Source organism: Manduca sexta, chromosome 4 (genome assembly GCF_014839805.1).
Source record: "Manduca sexta isolate Smith_Timp_Sample1 chromosome 4, JHU_Msex_v1.0, whole genome shotgun sequence".
In the NCBI taxonomy this organism is placed as follows: domain Eukaryota; kingdom Metazoa; phylum Arthropoda; class Insecta; order Lepidoptera; family Sphingidae; genus Manduca; species Manduca sexta.
The window spans coordinates 6,188,331-6,207,614 of record NC_051118.1 but is presented as its reverse complement, the minus strand read 5'-3'; the positions used below and the strand labels follow the sequence as shown (position 1 = coordinate 6,207,614).

At 33.5% G+C, this 19,284-nt stretch overlaps 1 protein-coding gene across 3 annotated transcripts in view; it reads right to left on the bottom strand.

Annotated features, from left to right (window-relative positions):
• LOC115450848 (A disintegrin and metalloproteinase with thrombospondin motifs 16) overlaps window positions 1-19,284 on the bottom strand; it is a 198,858-nt gene that overhangs the window by 101,200 nt on the left and 78,374 nt on the right. For all 3 annotated transcript variants that reach the window (XM_037440819.1, XM_037440815.1, XM_037440821.1), the window contains exon 2: window positions 13,251-13,344. In XM_037440819.1, the coding sequence (XP_037296716.1) occupies window positions 13,251-13,337 (87 nt within the window). In that variant the 5' untranslated portion in view covers window positions 13,338-13,344. The remainder of the gene's footprint in view (window positions 1-13,250; window positions 13,345-19,284) is intronic.

The window sequence follows — 19,284 nt, the reverse complement described above, 5'->3', positions numbered from 1 at the left end:
AAGCAAGAGTACATATATGTTTGTAGTTAACAAAGGATCACCGCACTTCAATTTTAACAAACATACCTTAAGCGTGCATGAGATTCTTTAAATATTTACTTGATTCGAGTTGACCTGAACTGCGCAGGGTGAATTTTGTAAACTCGTTATAATAATAATTTTAATACGTGCATGGCAAAGCGACCCCACTAAACCTGGTAGACTGACGAGAGATGATTACCCCTTGGCAATCAACATTGGAACCGAATATACACAGGCTAATCCCGGAACGCGACACACTTACGTGGGCTACTGTGGCGGGTTTTACCACCTTGTGTACGGTGGTCGCTATCCTGGGGATATAAAATATATCCTACCACCAGCAGGCTTGCAGATCAGGTTCTGGCCTCATTCCATATTGCATTGGTCAAACCTTCCGCAGTAGGCTTTGTCCTCTTACTGGTTCTAACTCCTAGCACCAAGAGTTGCAGACATTTGCGTTTTTAATACAATATAAATCAGCAATTACTCAAATATTATAAAGTTTAATAAACGAACTAACCTCTGATAATTCAGCTTTGACTTATAAATATTGCAGTATCGGAAACTAGAAAGCAACATTATCCTTTAATGATATAGGCTAGTTTTTATTCCAGTAACGGATTTGTACACACACAGCAGGCAAAAGCTAGCCAGAAATAAATATGGTAAAATATACGTTTCCTGCAAGCCTTTCTTTGTTCTTAGCGTTATCATCATCATCAGGCTATTTGCATTCTGTCCTGTCTTTCATAGATTTTATCTCAAATTCCAGTGCTGCGTGTTTACTATTTTATGTTACTTTAATGATCTTTTTAGAATAAACTTCTGTTAATATGTGTTGAGATCTTTATTGAAACGGATATTGACCTTTCATTTTATTGCAATTTTATTACTTAATCTATGGAAGATTTTTCTTAGTTTTATTTCTTATTTTGGCATCTTTTATACAATGATCTTTGACTACCGGAAAGAAATGGGGTATATAGAAGTGGTAAAACATTATAAATGTGTAGTTTTGGTAATATTCAAACGACAAAGCTATGAATAAATTGTAATGAATCCTGCACAAAAATTATGGACATGTAATAAGTAATAAATACTATGTAGATCACAGGGCAGATTGACGTTCATCAGTGATTACTTAATGCGAGTAACTATTATTTAATAATGAATTGTTTAAATTTGTTCGTCACTATGTAAATATTTGAGAGGCACTTGTTAGCACAAGGGCTCGTTGCTGAAGCGGAACGAGGCTGTAACGAGGCTTGTGGGTCAGGGATCAAACCTATTCAATCATTTGTCGTCTTCTGATGCCGATGTTTGATACGAATAGAAGATTTGATTTCTTTTATCATTAAGTCTAAATCATAAAGTATGTACTTTTAGTCCTTAGGTTTAAATGATGAAGTGTGTCCTTCTGTCTGTTAGTGTAAATAATAGTGTGTACTTTTTTTCACCGTCTACGCTGGCTTGACCATCTTGAGAACATTGGGAGAAGATCGGAAAGTAAAAGGTGAACATCTGAGTCGACCAACAGCTTGCCGGCCGACATAGATACCGCTGGAGTGATGTGGTGGAAGGTGACCTGCATCAACTTCAAGCTAGTAAGTTTAAGAGCTGGCACAGAACAGGGATAACTGGAGGACTTCGTTTCGTAGGCCAAGACTCACCTTGGTTCATTGAGCCCACCGGAGTAAGTAACTAAGTAAGTATTTTTTGCACTTTATTCTCTATTACTAACATAGATATATAATTATCCACTTAAATTAAACTTTCTCAGCTTAAAATTAAATAGCGTAAATAAACATTTTTGTTTTTTTTTTTATCGCATTTACATTTATGCAATTAATTACTTATAGCCAAAATTTTAATATTTCAATTTTATTTTGCATCGTTACCTCATTTGTTATTCTTCGAATGACCAGAAGCTATAATTAAGTAATAAAAACAAACGTTACATTTCTAAGAACCTATATTATATAAATGTTTAACTGGATTAGTCACTAGGATGTGGTCGGTTGACATCTTTGTATTCATACTACTTATACCAATTTCGACATGATATGACGTACATCCTCAGTAATAAAATTGTATTTCCCAAATGCTTGAACCTTCCGTCTTCCTCGTTTTAATTATGTTGCAATGGCGTAAAATTGCGTAATTTTTTTAAAAAAATATATATATTTTGGTATATATCTAATCATATCAATGATGTCTTAAAGACAATATTTTGTAAAATATTAAGGTATAAAATAAACACTTTATTATTATAGCTTAGTGACATAAATTTATTTTTGTTTCATTAATGTAATAATACCAACACTATAATGCTGACAACGGGCTGCTGCTCGCCAACATGACACATGAGATGTTAAATCTTACTATATCCAATAGTTACACTGGCTACAATGTCCTCCAAATCGGAACACACACTGCTACTCGGTGGCAGAAATAAACATTGCAGTGGTACCTACCCAGGCGGACGCTCACATATGAGAGACCTACCACGAGAAGTCAGTAGTAAGCGTCAAAAAATGCCCTATTTGAATATATGACTTTCCAAACAGACCTTTATTTAGATCACCCGTAATTGAAAAAAGACGACCTCGTAGACGGAATAGGGCACCCTGACTATATTTTAAAACATCGCGTTAACAAGCCCGGCGTGTTTTATGATGGCTTGCTTGATGAATGTATATTTTACGAGCCTCTGTCGTTACGTCTTTGGTATACTAATTTATGTTGTTTTTATAACAAGACTTTTGAGTTCTCAGGTGTTTAATAGGTTGATTCATTCATGAATTCGTTAATTCATCTGGAAAAATTGGCTTAGCGGGGTTATAGTTTTGAAATTATTATTGTTTTGGGTTTTGTTGATGAAACAAAGCTGAAATCTTTGTGTATCATATAGGATAAATTAAGAGATGTACGAGTATATTTATGTCTATTTTTTTTTTTCATTAATTCAGAAATTTCTTTCATTAAACATTCTTCCTTCGAGCTCATTTTTTCATTTACTTTTGTTTTAGTATTTATCATGTACTTTGTAATTGTTCTGTTTATTTCCTTTTCAATATACCTATTTATAACATAATATTCTTATTCAAAATTTACCATTTTAAACTGTTGCAAACCTGCTTCAAGCTCTCAGTCAAATTCATTCACAAATTTTAAAAGACCATTTACATCAAGGTTAGATTCTTTAATTAAAACTTCATTAGCTTCTAGTATTAAACAAAAAACTGTACGCACTCTGACATTTAAAATTTATGGTTTAACAATTTCATCAACTTTTTCAATAGCAATCAGTGAATCGTTATACGATATTTTATTTGTAGAAAAGGCGGAAAAATCAATCCATCTTGTGAATGGAACATCAGTTTGCGGTTGCATTTTATTATCTTAAAACATTGTTTTTATGAGTTAATATTTTGATGTGGGTATTATTTCCTTGAATTATTAGTTAAGAAGGCCGTTTTTACATTGCTTAGCGCTAATTTGATTCCCAGAATAGGTCCTATCTACCTAATAGCAGCTCTGAAGCTGTGTTTTTTTTTTTATTTCAATGACAGGCAGTACTTTTAGTATTTACAATTTGTCTGTGATTAGCATTACATTAGGCAGAATGTTAAAGAGATCTTCAATCATGTATTAAGTAATTAGGGCTGCAGTTCAATCATCAGATAAAATTTATTAATTAGTATTACAACGCAAACAAATAAAAAATTACAGTTGTATGTATAAAGTTGTTAATTGTCTCACCTTTAAAATCAGTTAGGTTATAATTTATTTGATGGATAACATTTATATGGCGATTGAAAAATTAGCCCTTAGTCTAATTATGCCATTTGTTCCTTTTTAAAATCTTTTTTGTGTAGCTGTTGGTCGCCAATCCGCCGGTGTGGAATTCTGATTTAACAAGAAGTGGTTTATGTCTGTTTATACGATTTCAATCAATACTTTCCAAAATTGGTCCAGCGGTTTAAAGATGACAAACAGTCACTTAGGGGCGGTTCAAGTATTACGTATGCAGCAAAGGGTGGTGGGGGATCTGTGGTTTGATGATTTCGATAATATGGAAGACAGACACTGAACAGTTATTACAAATATATAATTTTTAAATAAATAAATAACTTAGAAAATTGTAAACATTATACCTATGCTTACGTAGCATGGGGGAGAGGGTAAGACCTTTGCTTACTTTTGCTGACAAAGGGAACGAAGGGGTTATAATTACAAAAAATCTTCTTAAATAACGCACGAACGCATTTATTTCAAGATGGATACAACATAACCTCGTTACAAATTAATCGCATACATTATCGATGAATTAGTTGCAAACACTAATTTATTCCAAACATATACGTATATATGAAACTGATAAACCAGCTCGATGATGAACCTTACGTAAACGGCATAAAAACTCGCCGCAAATTAGGTCGTAGTGTGGTCCAATAAGGCTGTATCCATGCCTTAATTGATGTAATTATCGATAAATGTCAAGATGAACCTGCCACACCGTTTTGGGAGAGTGACTCAGTGAAGTTATGAGTATTGTCGAAGACGTGCTGTCTAGTAAACCAAAAATAAAAGATGGAATTAATTAAAAATGATTGGTGTTAATGCTATTCATGATAATTGAGGGATGCTTATTATAATTGAGGGATGCTTATGTTTTACGACTAAAAAAGAGAATTTAAGATAGCAACCTTTACGTCCAATTATAATCAAGTAATTGCTGGTGCAGATTTTTTTTTAAATCTGTCATCAAAATATGGCGTGTTGGTGTTTTCCGTATTTAATAAGTAGTTAAAAATAGTTACGCTATATTTCGTATTGTCATAAAGGATTTAAAAAATAAAATATTGTGTGTAAAGAAAAGAATACGTAGTGTCAAAGGTTTTTGTCATTTTCTCATTTATTACCAATGGCATCAAATGTAATCTATTGTATATTAATTTTTTGCTCTTGCTCAACGTCATTCCCCGTAATAACAAGAAAAAAATCTAGAAAACGACCGCGTTCTATAAAATTCTATAATTTATCTTCAGATTGACATGCTTGATGTACCGGGCAATAACTTAAAAATTTATTGTAAAATAAACTTTAATGTCAAAGCAATAAAGACTAATTGTGTTGTGGATACGTTTGAGAGCGCCGACAATAATCGCCAGGTTGTAAAGTTGAAGGACATTGCTTTCCATTTGACTTTAACGCTTTATTTTCGATGTTATACATTATGGAGGTTTTGTTGAGATTCATTTGAAGTAACCATTCAGGCGAAATTAACCCTTATTATTCTGAAGATACGGATTCTTAAGATTAACTAAATCACGTGCTTATTATTTAACGTGATAAAATGTGCTAATATTGTTGTTATATAAATAAAAAATAAATTGTTTGTCCGTCAATCTTTGAATCTACTGGTTTGAATATAAAAAATTATTTTACTAATAGAAAACTAAATTATCTCAGCATACTACCATTACTATATGGGAATTTTAAGAATCCTAACTTTTGCTCGCGGTTTCGCCCTCATAAAGGAGTTTTCCGGGATAAAAGTCCCGCTATATATTTTCCTGGAATAGAAAGTAGCCTATAACCTTCCCAGGTTCTTCAACTATTCCCATGCCAAATTTCATAAAAATGCGTTGAGTAGATTTTGAGAAAAACGATAACATACAGACAGAAAAGGGGACTTGTTTTATAATATGTACAGATAGATAGGTTATAGACTACTTCACATAATTATTTTTTTGTAGTAGTCTTTACATTTGAGAGTATATTTGATATTTATTTTAATTTGTATTTCTCGATCTACTGCATTAATTTAGCAGTTGTATATATAATATAATAATTTCAAGTAAATGGAGATACATAAGCAAATTTATCTGAATTGGTTCAGGACACATGCTTTGTAGTATAGTCTAGTTTAGAATATTTTTGAACTTGTATTTTTATTGTTTTTTCAGTTCTTTGTGTTTTCTATCTTTATTAGTAAATAAAGACTATTAGCCATTATAATTTATACTATGAAAGGACTTTTAAACAGGCGAAATTGTGAGAAAAACTTGCATAATACTTAGATTGTAACTTAAAACTTCAATAATCAAGTTTTAGTCACATATTAACAAAATCCGTTTACCGGTTTCAACTGTGAGATACAAACATGAACTTAAATTTTCTATTTATTAATCGGATTAAATTTTTATGTTGTTTTGATTGAAACACTATGAAATGCTGAGGTCATTGCTTACTTCTAACGCTTTTATATTTCGTAACTCAATGGAACTCAAAGTGTACCAGACGTGCGATTTTTATGATAAACTTAGTATTTTGACTAGAAAAACCTTGTGTAGTGAACAAATGTTATTAGTATGTCGGTCTACTAATATTTGATACAGGAGTATTTTCAGTAAATGAACTGCTCTAAAAAACCAATTGTATTTTTTTTTCTCTTCTCACGTTATCATGCACTGTAATCTTTACCCTAAACTGATTAAAAATAGCAACACCAGAGTTTCTTGCCGGGTTCTTCGTTCTTCTCTGGCGAGAACTGCTCTCCGAACTGGTTAGAGTCAATATTGACGGAATCTAAATAATGTATAACATTTTACAGATTCAAATAAATCGTTTCATTTTTTTTTACGTAAACAGCAAAGCGACCTTACTGCACTTGATGGTGAGTGGAGTTGGGTCCAGTAGAATGTCGACTGACGAGAGATGATTACCCCTCGACAGTCTACACAATTATGCCGGCCTGTTGGAACCGGATATACACAGGCTAATTCCGGTACGCGACATACTAACGTGGGCCATTATGGAGGGTTTTAAGACCTTTTGTACGGTGACATAAACAGAAGAACATTGAATTACGATTATTATTATAATTATTTTATTGAGGAAAAACAAACAGTTGTACATTAAATACGATTAAATAAGTACATACGTACTTTTTTTTATAAACATACAACCTACAACGATCTTCACAGAATATAAACTGAGAATAATTTTCAAGTATGAGCGATTAATTTACAATAAAGAAATAAAAAGAAAGGCATTGCAAAATCAACAAATTATATAACATTGTCATGTGTCAGTGCGACGGCTAAATCTCTACCGACATTTCGATACGATTTATCGGTAGTCTAATAAAATTGAACCATATTTGAGTATCATTTACGTCTATATTCGACGACGACCAAACTACGATACTTCAAAACGATTTATCGGTATCCAACTTTGTACCTACAACGAATGATCGTATGCAAATACATAAACACAATTTTAGTACCTACATAGACCCGTTTGAAAACCCAAACACTTTTTGCATAACTATCTATAAAGCTAATGTGGAGCACATTAAAATTCAGAGAGATAAATTTGTAACTCTAAATGTCAGTTACGAATGGCTTGATAAAAACATTATAAAATTTAAAATGTGTCAACATGATCGCAACCATGATTTTACCTCTAGGCGTACGTGTATAAAACACGAAAAAATTCATTCTATTATCTATTCTTTGGACGTTCAATCATTATGTGAAGATATAGATCTGATCATATTGTCTTGTATCATATAAAAATATTTAGTATTTAGGTGTTCTGAAGGTCAAGTTTGTGAGGATAAATGTTTGTTCTTCTTTCACGAAAAAACTACTAAACGGATTTGGATGAAACTTTTCAGTAATATTGGTTATATATCAGAATAACACATAGGCTATAATTTATAATGATTTTGTTTAATTTGATCATAATATAACGAAACATAACAAGTAAGTCGGAAAAAAATTGCTATCTTGGCGTACGCTGCCTAAACCGTTGGAGTTAGACAAAGATGATGTACCGTAGGATTGTTTGTCTTAAATAGCTCTAAATAAGTCTGCAATAGCATCATATATGTACTTTTTATATGGAAGCCATTATGACCAAAATAGTGAGCCATAAATATAATTAAATCGGATACTTTTTTAGCAGGACTTTTATCCCGGATAACTGCTTCACGCGGGCGAAGTCGCGCGCAAAAGCTAGTAGTATATGGACGTTCGTGTCTATAAAATTTACGTCAATGACCAAAACTATCTTTCCTGTTATCAATTTACCCTGGAAAGTGCCCCATAATTAATAACCTCAACGGTACAACAAAATGCAAATAACCTAAACCACAGCTACACATTAATTTGAAATGATTTAAATAGCATCCCAATACAAATGAGTAATGCCTTCGCGGGTCTTAAGGAAAACAGTCGACCGTATAAATTGTATTGACTGTTATGTGTGGAGAAAGATATTGATAGTGATCGCGTAATGAATGTTTTGATTTCGCCGGTTTATTATGGTGATTAATCTTGTATATTTAATTTTAGAGTACATTTACCGTCTGGCACTAAGTGGGATGTGTTTTGAAGCATTTGTTACCGTTAATATGTTCTGCTACGTTCAGTTGTTATGGAGCCAGTGGTGTTGGAGCAAGTTCGTAAGTTTTGTTAGTAGAATTGACAGAGTGAGACAGGTAGCTAAGAAAACTGAAGTAATAACTGACTTCAGACAATAGCGAGAGATAGTTAAGAAAACTGAAGCAATAACTGACTTCAGACAGCAGAAAGAAGTAGTTGAGAAAAGTGAAGCAATAACTGACTTCAGACAGCAGAGAAAGGTAGCTAAGAAAAATGAAGCAATAACCGACTTCGAAAGAACAATTTAAATTCTGCCTTAAATCTTTGATATAAAAAATGTCTAATATTTTAATGTGACAATACGAAGTGTAAAAAAATAACCGCAGAAGAGTAATAAAGGTGAATCAATGTTTTTAAAAATATTTTAATGATAATATGCAATACTTCGATTAAGATTTCAAAACAATACACAGAAACCTGATAAATATCAATCTCTATTTTCCTTTTAAAACCTCGGCAAAGTAGCCATTCTTCTATTTCATTTATGATATACATTCTATTAAAAAATTGACCATTCAATATCATAGAAAACCAATTTTACACGCACGTGTCGACCCACAGTTCAAACCGTGATGAAAAGTTCATCAGCCTTAGCCCCCATTATGGCGGTGTCATAATAATTCAATCTAATTACACACGTATTTCATTAGTCAAACATAACCATAATTTAATGTGATTGATCATTATTATAAAGCATCTAACGGTCCACAACACAAATGGTCAGGTCAATACTCTTGATCAAGTTTTAAATCAGTCCAGCTTGACGTCTGACCTAATGGTGATAGATTGACCCGTTGGGTAAATTTGAATATGGCTATGGTTGCCATAATGACTGTATCGTGGTTTGTTCAATGACATTCTTACAGAGTGGAATTTGAAAAAGTAATTGTAATGTTTTGAAGGGTGGGACAATGTTTTAATTGAGTCATTGCAGGTTAGAAAAAGTTTTTTTTGTATTTAATTAAAGACGTTGGTTTTTTAGAAGGTATAGCAACAGTTGTGTGGGTTCTTACCACCCCGACCAGAGTAAAATCGGTGTTTCAACTCATAAGAGTCACGACGCTCACGCGCTCCCCCAGCCACTGGTAAATTTGGCAAAACTTAAAATCTGCACCTTTTACCCGCCCCTCATAACCCCTTTGCGCCACTGCATAGCAATGATAATTGTTAAGTGTACCCAATTGAAATAAGTAGAGTAATCGATAATTTTGAGCTTGGCATTAAAATGTTCATAGTATGAGACGCAATTATTGTTTTCCAAAAATTCACGACCTGGCTGGCATAAACTTTGTTTTCGATACTAATGGATGAGAGCACGCGTACGAACGAATTCACTGACTAAATTCGATTCGATTGCACCAAACTCATTATCAATTACAATAATTTTATCTGCCTTAATAAAATTAATAACCCTTTTAATATTTATATCATCCATTTCGCTAACGACTACGCAGAATACCAATTAAGGGCCTGTTTAATACACCAATAAATTATTTTTATTTGCTATTCTTTCTTCGCTAGCTATAAAAATTTCTTTTATCTATTTCTTTGAAGTTAAACACCACTTAAGTGTTGGTCGGAATGAATAATGTAGCATACATTGTGAGCTTAATGTGAGAATATTCAAAGTGTTCAAACCAGTTCATTTTTATACGTTTCTGAGACGACATTTTATTAGTGTTATGCAAAATTCGCACCTCGGCTAGCAACATAGGAGTCACTAGTCTAAGAAGGTAATATAATGAAATTTATCTCTTGTTGTATCCCTTGGGGCTGCGATAGCGCGACAATTCTGTTTCAATATAAAAGTCGCACTATACACTTTTCTGGGATAAAACGTAGCGTATATTATTTCAGAATCTGGACTTGGTATAACCTAAATTTCAACGAAATCCATTCAGAGGTCTTTACTTTAAGCAAACATTCAAACTTATTCATCCATCTTTTCTTGATAACTCTTCAGGTTACTTCATGCCGGAGTGAAACAAGATTTGAAACCGGGATTGATCCAGCTAACCTCAAAATTGACAAAATTATAACCTCAATTTTAGAGATTAATATGCAGTATTTTATAAAACAAAAATGCTTTTGCGAATTTACAATATTATACAACAGTAAAGATAGAAATCTATAGCCTAATACGGAGCTATGAACTTAATATTGCAATTAATGTCAGCTGACACGACACTGATCACATTAAGATCTCTAAAAATAATCTAATACCAAATATGGGAAGTTGCCATATTACGTAAATATTTTTTTTATTATTTTTTGTCCAATCCTGGTGTTACTCATAAAATTTTAGATGAATAAATATTGAGTAAATATATTAATGAATTTAAGGTGCCTTTAAAAAATGGCGCGGAGGCAGCTTTATCACACTAAATTCTATCAATACTATTTTCAAGAATCTTAATCTATACAATAAGGTTTATTTTCGGATAATTTCAAATTACCAAAGAAGCATTGGATGACATCGCCATGCGACCGTGAAAAAAAATGCCTTGGGGAACCAGTATGATGTAAGCACCTTTTTTGTACTTTCATTCAGTCGATGTTTCATTCAAGATAAGCAGGACACCGATTGAGTCATGACCAGTTAGTTACGAAATAATTGACCGGGCGTGGTTGACCCCAAACAATTTAAAAAGAATTGCACACGCATCCCTGTGAAGGAACTATTAAAAGATAAAAATTTACCGCTCGATTAATTTGTTAATAACTAGCTTGTTTCAATATTGATATAATTTTTCTTGCCAACCGCATGACAGTTTTGGGCGGTCAAAAACCACACCAATCATTCTTGACAAGATTGCTTGATAGTATATAGTTCATCTTAATTTGCGTTGTGATTATACACGAACAGAATTCGCATAGAATTGCTAAATTGGTTTTTTACTTTCTTTCTATTAAATTTATTAGCATTAACGTTTTTTCGCCGTTATGTAAAGTTACTAGTAAATATTATTCTGATTGTTTTTTGCTTGGTTTGAAAATGAATTACGTGCTTTCTTGTACCAATTATGGACGTTGTTTTAACATATTTTATGCTTGTAATAGTAAATTTTAGATTTTTCGCCTATGCCTATGTATTCAGTTAGGATAATATTATTTATTTACTCAGATGTCAATATGACAAACACACTTCCAAAAAACATTACAAAGATCAAACACATAACGCCAAGTTCCATGTTAAAATTGTCACATCTATACAAAACTAAGTTGTTTTATGTACATTTAAGAGTAATGTTTTATCTTACAAACGTGACTAAAATCACAGCGATTTGCATATTTTGTGTCTAAACTAACATTGTTACAAAAATGGCCAGTTCGCGCCGCTAAATATCTAAGAAAATGGCGTCAAAACCACGTATCGATGTGAAAGTAATGCGGTAACTGTATGAATTATGTATGTTCTGTGCGCAAACCGATAGAATGCTGAGTAACTTCCGAAAAAAAACGATAATTCACTCGGTCATCCAATAAATGTTGATGTATTGCAACATGGCGGATGATGTTTGACAGCTGTCATTTTACAATTTCCCGCGCAAATTTCACCACTGCAATTCTTTTGAATTGTTTTGACGATATTTTATAAATCACATTATAAAAACAAAGACATAATAATCAAGTAAAAAATATTCATTTTCCCACGTGACATAATTGAAAAATATAGTTTCTTGTTCATATTACCGTCATTCGGTTTTCAAAATGTGCCAACGTTATAAACATCGGAAGAATACAAAGCACGTGGCCTGCTCAGAACGTTGTAAAATAGAAATAAAAAAAAAACTAACAGGTGTTCCATTTTCCAGTATTTATGCCATCTGCACGAATGGAACACTTAATGGACCATCGATTATACAATCTGTTGATTTTTAATTAGATACTTCACCGAACGAACCTATAATTGGACTCCGTAAAAGGACAATCTGCATATTTAGATTCACAGATGTTATCCTCTAATCACTGTGCTAATAATTTAACATACGATTTAAATATCTAATAAGGAGGTGAAAGAGCGAACTATTTAATATTCAGGTAAGTAATCGCTTGCTTTAAAAGTATACTGTAAAGTTGTTACTTGTAAGTTTAGTTTTTAAAATCTTCATAATCGTGAATTGTTATTGGAGTGGTTGTAGTCATGTTCGGGCCGATTAGACTGGCATTTTCGCGATTCGTCGCCACATACCTAAATGTTTGGTTTTTGAAAATGTCAATACGTAAATATCAGCTTAGCTTTCTACATTTTGTGACGTTACTATAATGTGAATTACGATTTCACCCATGTTTCTTAGAATAGTAAATGTAATTAAATGTTGGTATTAAGTATAGCTTGAAATAAAATATAATCTTACTAATATTATAAACTGATCTTACTAATCTTACTAATATGATAAATGCGAAAGTTTGTAAATAGGAGCATATTTCGATGTTGGTAAGATGTAAATGCTCGTACAGCTGAACGGATTTGAATGAAAAATGGTACACGAAAATACAATGGCCGAATTAACACATAGGCCTTTTATCTTGGTAATTTGCTATCATGGGAAATATTATAATGTGATTTTTAAAAAGATGGCGCTATAAATCGTAATGTTTTAGGAACTTTTGTAGTGAGAACGGCTTTTCACACGGGCGAAGCCGCGAGCAAAAACTAGCATTTAATAAAATGTACACAATTATATTTTCTGTTTCGTCACAATTTATGAAAATAAGTTCGTAAACAATAAATTCTCAGCGAGGAACATTGTGGAAAATATATAGTCTTACCTTAGTGTTGAGCGTGTGGGTGGAGAAGAAAGAGCAGAGAAGAACGAATGCGGAGAGCCAGTGGGCCGATACATACGGCGACTCCATTATGTATCTGAAATAAAACAATAAAATATAAAACAACAGATCGGTGAAACCGTGCGACCTCGGATGACGTTATATGTATAAAACAATTACTGCAACTTATTAACTCCCGACAAAAGTTTTATGCCTACTACAATTTTATATATTTTTACTGTTAGGTCTCTATGGGTAGGTACTACCACAATGTCTATTTCGGCCGCCAAGGAGCAGTGTGTAGTCACTGTTGTGTTCCGGTTAGGACACTGTAGCCAGTGTAACTACTGGAGTCTTGACATAATAAGACTTAACATCACATATCATGTTCACACCGTAGACACGTTACCGAAATCGACAATTTAATAGGAATAAATTATTGCAGCTATTAAACCAATATTAAATAAACATAATGTCGTCACATAATTTTTTACTTTATTTTAAATACCTAGAGGTGAATTAAAGATAATAAATAAAATATTTTGGACATAAATTTTAAAATAAAGAACGTAATTATAGGTTCCATTTGATATGCAATTATTTATTTGCGAGTTAAATGATTTATACTTAATTCATATTTCGAACAACTTTTTTTTTTCTTCTAAGTAGGTTTTAATCTAAACCTTTTTTCTATAAAATATATCAACTTTTTGGTCGAAGCCTTTTTGAATTATGATTACATTCTCAGTGTTTATTTATTATGGACGGACCATCGGCTTTTTAACAGACATAAAAGGTCTAAATACAATGTTATTTTCGCGTCCAATGTCAGGCAGATCATTCTCAATTGCCGAGGCGAGTCGGCTGGATCTTTATCATACAAATTGTAATCACGGCTACCATGAACGTATCGCAGATTTTAATGATAACGGACCGACATTTCTCTTAATTAAGTTGTGTGATTTTCTGGGTAGGAATCCAGAAATTTGAGATGACTTTAATAATTAAAACGAATCGCATTTGGTAATTAACTGATAAGTGTTTATAAGTTGGGTGCAAAAATAAACATATGTGATTCATTTTAATTACAAAATACAGATTCAGGATAAACATAATATTAAAATGTTGACATTGACTTTTTTCAATTAACAAGTTTATAACAAAGCGATTGTCTTATTAATTAATCATGTTTTTCTTTTCTTATAATGTTTATAATAAACGACTTTATTTTATTTTGCCATAGACTATGCAGGGACCACTCTGAGTATTTCGAATTTTTCAAATATGTTTTTTGTATACGGACACGCCACTGCACGTGACGGTTAGTGAAATGGAGTCCAATAAAATGTAGATGATTACCCCTCGATAGTCGACATAATTATGCCGGCCAGTTGAACCGCATATACACAGGCTGATCCCAGAACGCGCCACACTCGTGGGTCACTATGGCGGATTTTAACACCTTGTGTACTTTGATTGCTATCCGGACGGATATAAATTATATCCTACCACCAGCAAATGTTACAGAAATGATTTGGCTTAGGTTAGGTTAGGTTAGGTTAGCGTCAAAACTCTTTGATGGTAATTTAGAACGATGGTAACATAATAAAAATAGGTACCTACCTACCCTAAATAAAATACTCTAAACAATAATAAAAAAATAATTGCATTTTTTTTCTCCTCTTTATCATGTGCTGTAAACCTTAGAATGATTTTGAAAAGAGCAACACCAGAGTTTCTTGCCCGTTCTTCTCTGGTGAGAACTGCTTTCCGAACTGGTAGGATTAATAACGAAGGAAGCTAAATAATGTATAAATATGTCACGGGAGGAAACCTGCATACCTGAGAAATTCTCTATAGGAATTTTCGAGGGTGTGTGAAGTCTACCAACCCGCACTAGGCCAGCGTGGCGGACTAAGGCCTATTCCCTCTCAGTAGTAAAGGAAGCCCGTGCCCAACAGTGGGACAGTATATAATACAGGGCTGATATTATTATTTTACGGGTTCAAATAAATCATATAATTTCATAGAACCACACACAAAAATACCAAAAATGCAGCGTAAACGCTTCTGATGGTAGCGATAAAGCGCTCCGCATTCGAGTGATAACGCGACGAGTTCGTGACTATGGTAGCGGTCGCAGCTGATCGCGAGATAAGGCAGAGGGGCCGAGTGCATACGTGCAATGTTAAACATATTGATAAACACGTCGGAAGTGAGCGGGAATCGAATCCGCGACCTTCATCTGATATTTGTGCATGTCAATTTCCTTATGATATACGTATATGGAAATATCATTATGCATTACTCCTACATTTACCCCGAAGGGATAGTACAGTCTTCACCATGTGTTCCGTCCCATGATGTGATGAGAAGGCTGTTGCTATATCGGAGTTCCAGAATCTGGACTGATACTGAACAGAATACCCATAATTTTCCCGACCTGGTATTCGAACCCAGAACGTCGAAGTGGTCGTGCCGCGCACAATACAACTACGCCACAGCTACTACATATATTGATTTCACTTAAGTTTAAAGCAAAGTTTCGTGACTAACTATCTTAACAAAAAATTAACTCTATATCCCCAGATACACTTTTCTTCGATAATTATTTAATTATAGAGATTAAAAGACAAACATATTATTCAACTGCATCTGGCATACAAACTAGCTTTGTTTTATCAAAATATTTTATCAGATTTCATAGATTAATTGTGTTGTCATATCTTCTGCTGAGATCTTTGCGTCAACAACGGCTTTATATCTTAGAATCGGCCAAATTTAAATAGATTCACTTTTTACCTTACATTAGTAAACACATTAATTACCTACCGCAGCCAATAGCGGAAATATGTCACAACCAAAAAAATACTTAAGACAGTTGAATAAATCTATTATTTTCAAAAAGATAAAACCTCAAATCACCAAAAATAACACTGGCCAGAAAAAAAAACATATTAAAAATATACGTTCATAGATTAAAAATTTTCCTCTCCAGCCAGGCAGCCGGCAAACAAAAAGGCACACGCGCGGGGTCGACGGACTGGCCGGCTAAGGACATTGTCATTTCTCCGAAGCGGGTACGGGACAAAATATGAACAAACCTGAGGTCTGTGTCCTGTATTTCCGCATTCGGGACTCGTATGGTCTGATAAAGTGTGAATAAAAATTCGTTGATTGGACCCGTTGGTTGTTGACATGCATGCTTATTAGTTTTTTGGCGTTCCATTTTTAAATTTTGACCAAACTCGAATTCTTCCTTTTTTATTGTTGTAACGTGAAGAATAGTAATTTTAATGTAAATACGTAAATAATTTACTCTGAAATTAGAAACTTAATACCTAATCCATAACAAAATAAAAAAGTAAAAGACCAGCGCCCAATCATTCACCCAACAAAAAATCTGGAACTATTCATAGCCTTAGCCATCGGGCCTCATGGCCCGATGATTTTATATGCAAAGGAAGAAAGGCCGGTAAAGCCATAGGGCGTTGGCCATTGACTCCAAGTAGCAGAACGTTATTGTCAAACATGTCAGGAATTTAAAAATATCACGTCTGTGATACATTGTCAAGCATTGTTATGAGCTGAAATAAAAAATCGTCATCTTTTTTGTACGTAAAACAATTCTGTAAACGCCTTTGTTTTAAATATGTCATTTATTTTGCCGTGTGCAACACAGATGTGAATTTATTTACATAAATTCATCTTTAACCATAATATAATTCCTATGAAAATTACAAAGTGATAGTACATAAACGCACCAGATTATTAATTAAATATTGACTTGTTTTTGGTTAAACACGAAAACATTCATTTATTCTTTTTTCGTACCTTCGTTCGCGTCCACAAACTAATTTAATTCCGCGATCAATTTTATTTCACAAAACAAATGACTGGCTGAACTCATAAAGCACTTCTCCTGGGAGTAACAACATACAAAAAGACATACCCCACACAGACTCGTTAAATATCGTAATAAATAAACTTTATAATGAATGCACTTACCGTATAAATCAAATTAAGATGACTCACTAAGATATTAAACGGTGTATTTCAAAAGACCTGTCAATTATATCACCAGTAATACCACCCGAGGACCATCACAAATTAGCCGTGTTGCCGCTCGTGTAGAGGTTCAAAAATATTGTACAACATTTATACACGCGAACATGAGTGTTGCGATATAATACCCTCCCGGTGGAAGCGAATGGCTTTTTTAATTGTATTTTTTTTTCTTGCCGGCCAATTTTAATACTGTTTATTTATGTATACTTTTTTCAAGAAACCTCTTTCGAACACGTGATTTTTGGAAGGCAAAAAATTAAAAAAGGAACATGTTAAAAATATTTTATGAAGTACTGGCCGGTTACGTAATGTTTAAGAAACTGTCAACTCGTTCATATACGAAAGGGCTGTGATTCTTTCCTTCGCTTTAATTTAAACCGTATAATAATTTTGGTTATGGGTATAAGATATTTAGCAGAAGTAATATTTGGAAAGGGTAAGGAGACATATCGTCCTTCATTTTATAATCATAATATAATACAGTCAGAAAACATACATATTTTAAATTGATCTGATTTATCTTTCAAAACTAAAATGAGTTGACAATGCTGTCAATTGTTGGATGGCAATATTCATAACTTTCGTCCACTGTATTTTCTTATTCATATAACAATAATATTACTATTTATTATTTTGGATTCTTTAACAATATAAAGAACAAAATATTGTTATATATCATGACTGCTTCGATGGCGCAGGTGTATGGCACTACAATGCTGAGGCCTCAGGTTCCATTCCCAGTCGGACAAAGTGATATTGGGTTACCACACAGTATCAGTCCAAATTTTGTACCTGATATAGCTACAGGCTCGCCCCCTATCACATCATGGGACGGAACATACACGGCTGAAAGTTGATGCAATTGGACCTCTGCCTACCTTCTCGAGGATAAAAGGCATGAGTGCGTATAAGTATACTATATACTTTAAGAAGCGATTTTTCTGTCCTGATCGCCGCTTCACAATAAGTATTTTCTGATACTTTTAAACCAAGGAAAATAAAAAGGACGAGCTCTGGTACCAAACCCTGCACATTAACAAAACAATGAAGACGAATACATTCATAAACTATAAACTTCGTGAACTAAAACCGCGGTTTACGACAAAAACCTTTGTTCACACATTACGAAACAAAAGTTAGTGTTACAGGTGTTAGAAATTAACACTTAAACACATAGTTATAAAATTATATAGAGCAGGCATTGGGAAGATTGTCATACAAAAATTTTGCGCTCATACGATTATTCATTCATTCATCTCAGCCACAGGAAGTCCACTGCTGAACATAGGCCTCCCACAAGGATCTCCACGTCGACCTGTTGGAAGCGGCCTGCATCCAGCGACTTCCTGCGACCTTAGCCAGGTAGTCCGTCCACTTGCCTGTACGTGGCCTCCACTCTAGAACCTTTCGACCCCAACGGCCATCGGTTCTTCGAACTATATGCAATTATTACTCTACCGTAAAATAGCAAAACACAAATGTAAAATACTTCACATTTCTTCCTTATATATGCACATTTTAATACGAATTTTAGCAAATTTTCTGTAAATATGTTAGTTTTGTATTAACATCTAAGGACTCTGTGACATGTTATCACAGGCATTCAAATAAGACAACGACTTATTACCAATTGGCAATAACTTTTGGAGCAATAATTTGGTCCTGCCCGGTCTATAACTTCTTTAATGTCTTTACTTAAGCATAATATTACTAATTCAAGCCAAAAGGTAAGAGCTGTCGGCTCATTGTCGATTGTCTTTTTAACTTTCTAGTGACAGTTTTTGGTGTTTTTGTGCGTTTCGTATTTTCTTAGTCCCTGAATTTCTTTTATCAATGATTATAAATTACAGTATAGCAGAGTAATTAATGATGCTACTACTACTCTAAGAGAATTACTCGCAGCGGCAACATCACGCTTTCAATCAGAAATACACACACACGCGACATATTCACACTAAACTACAAAATT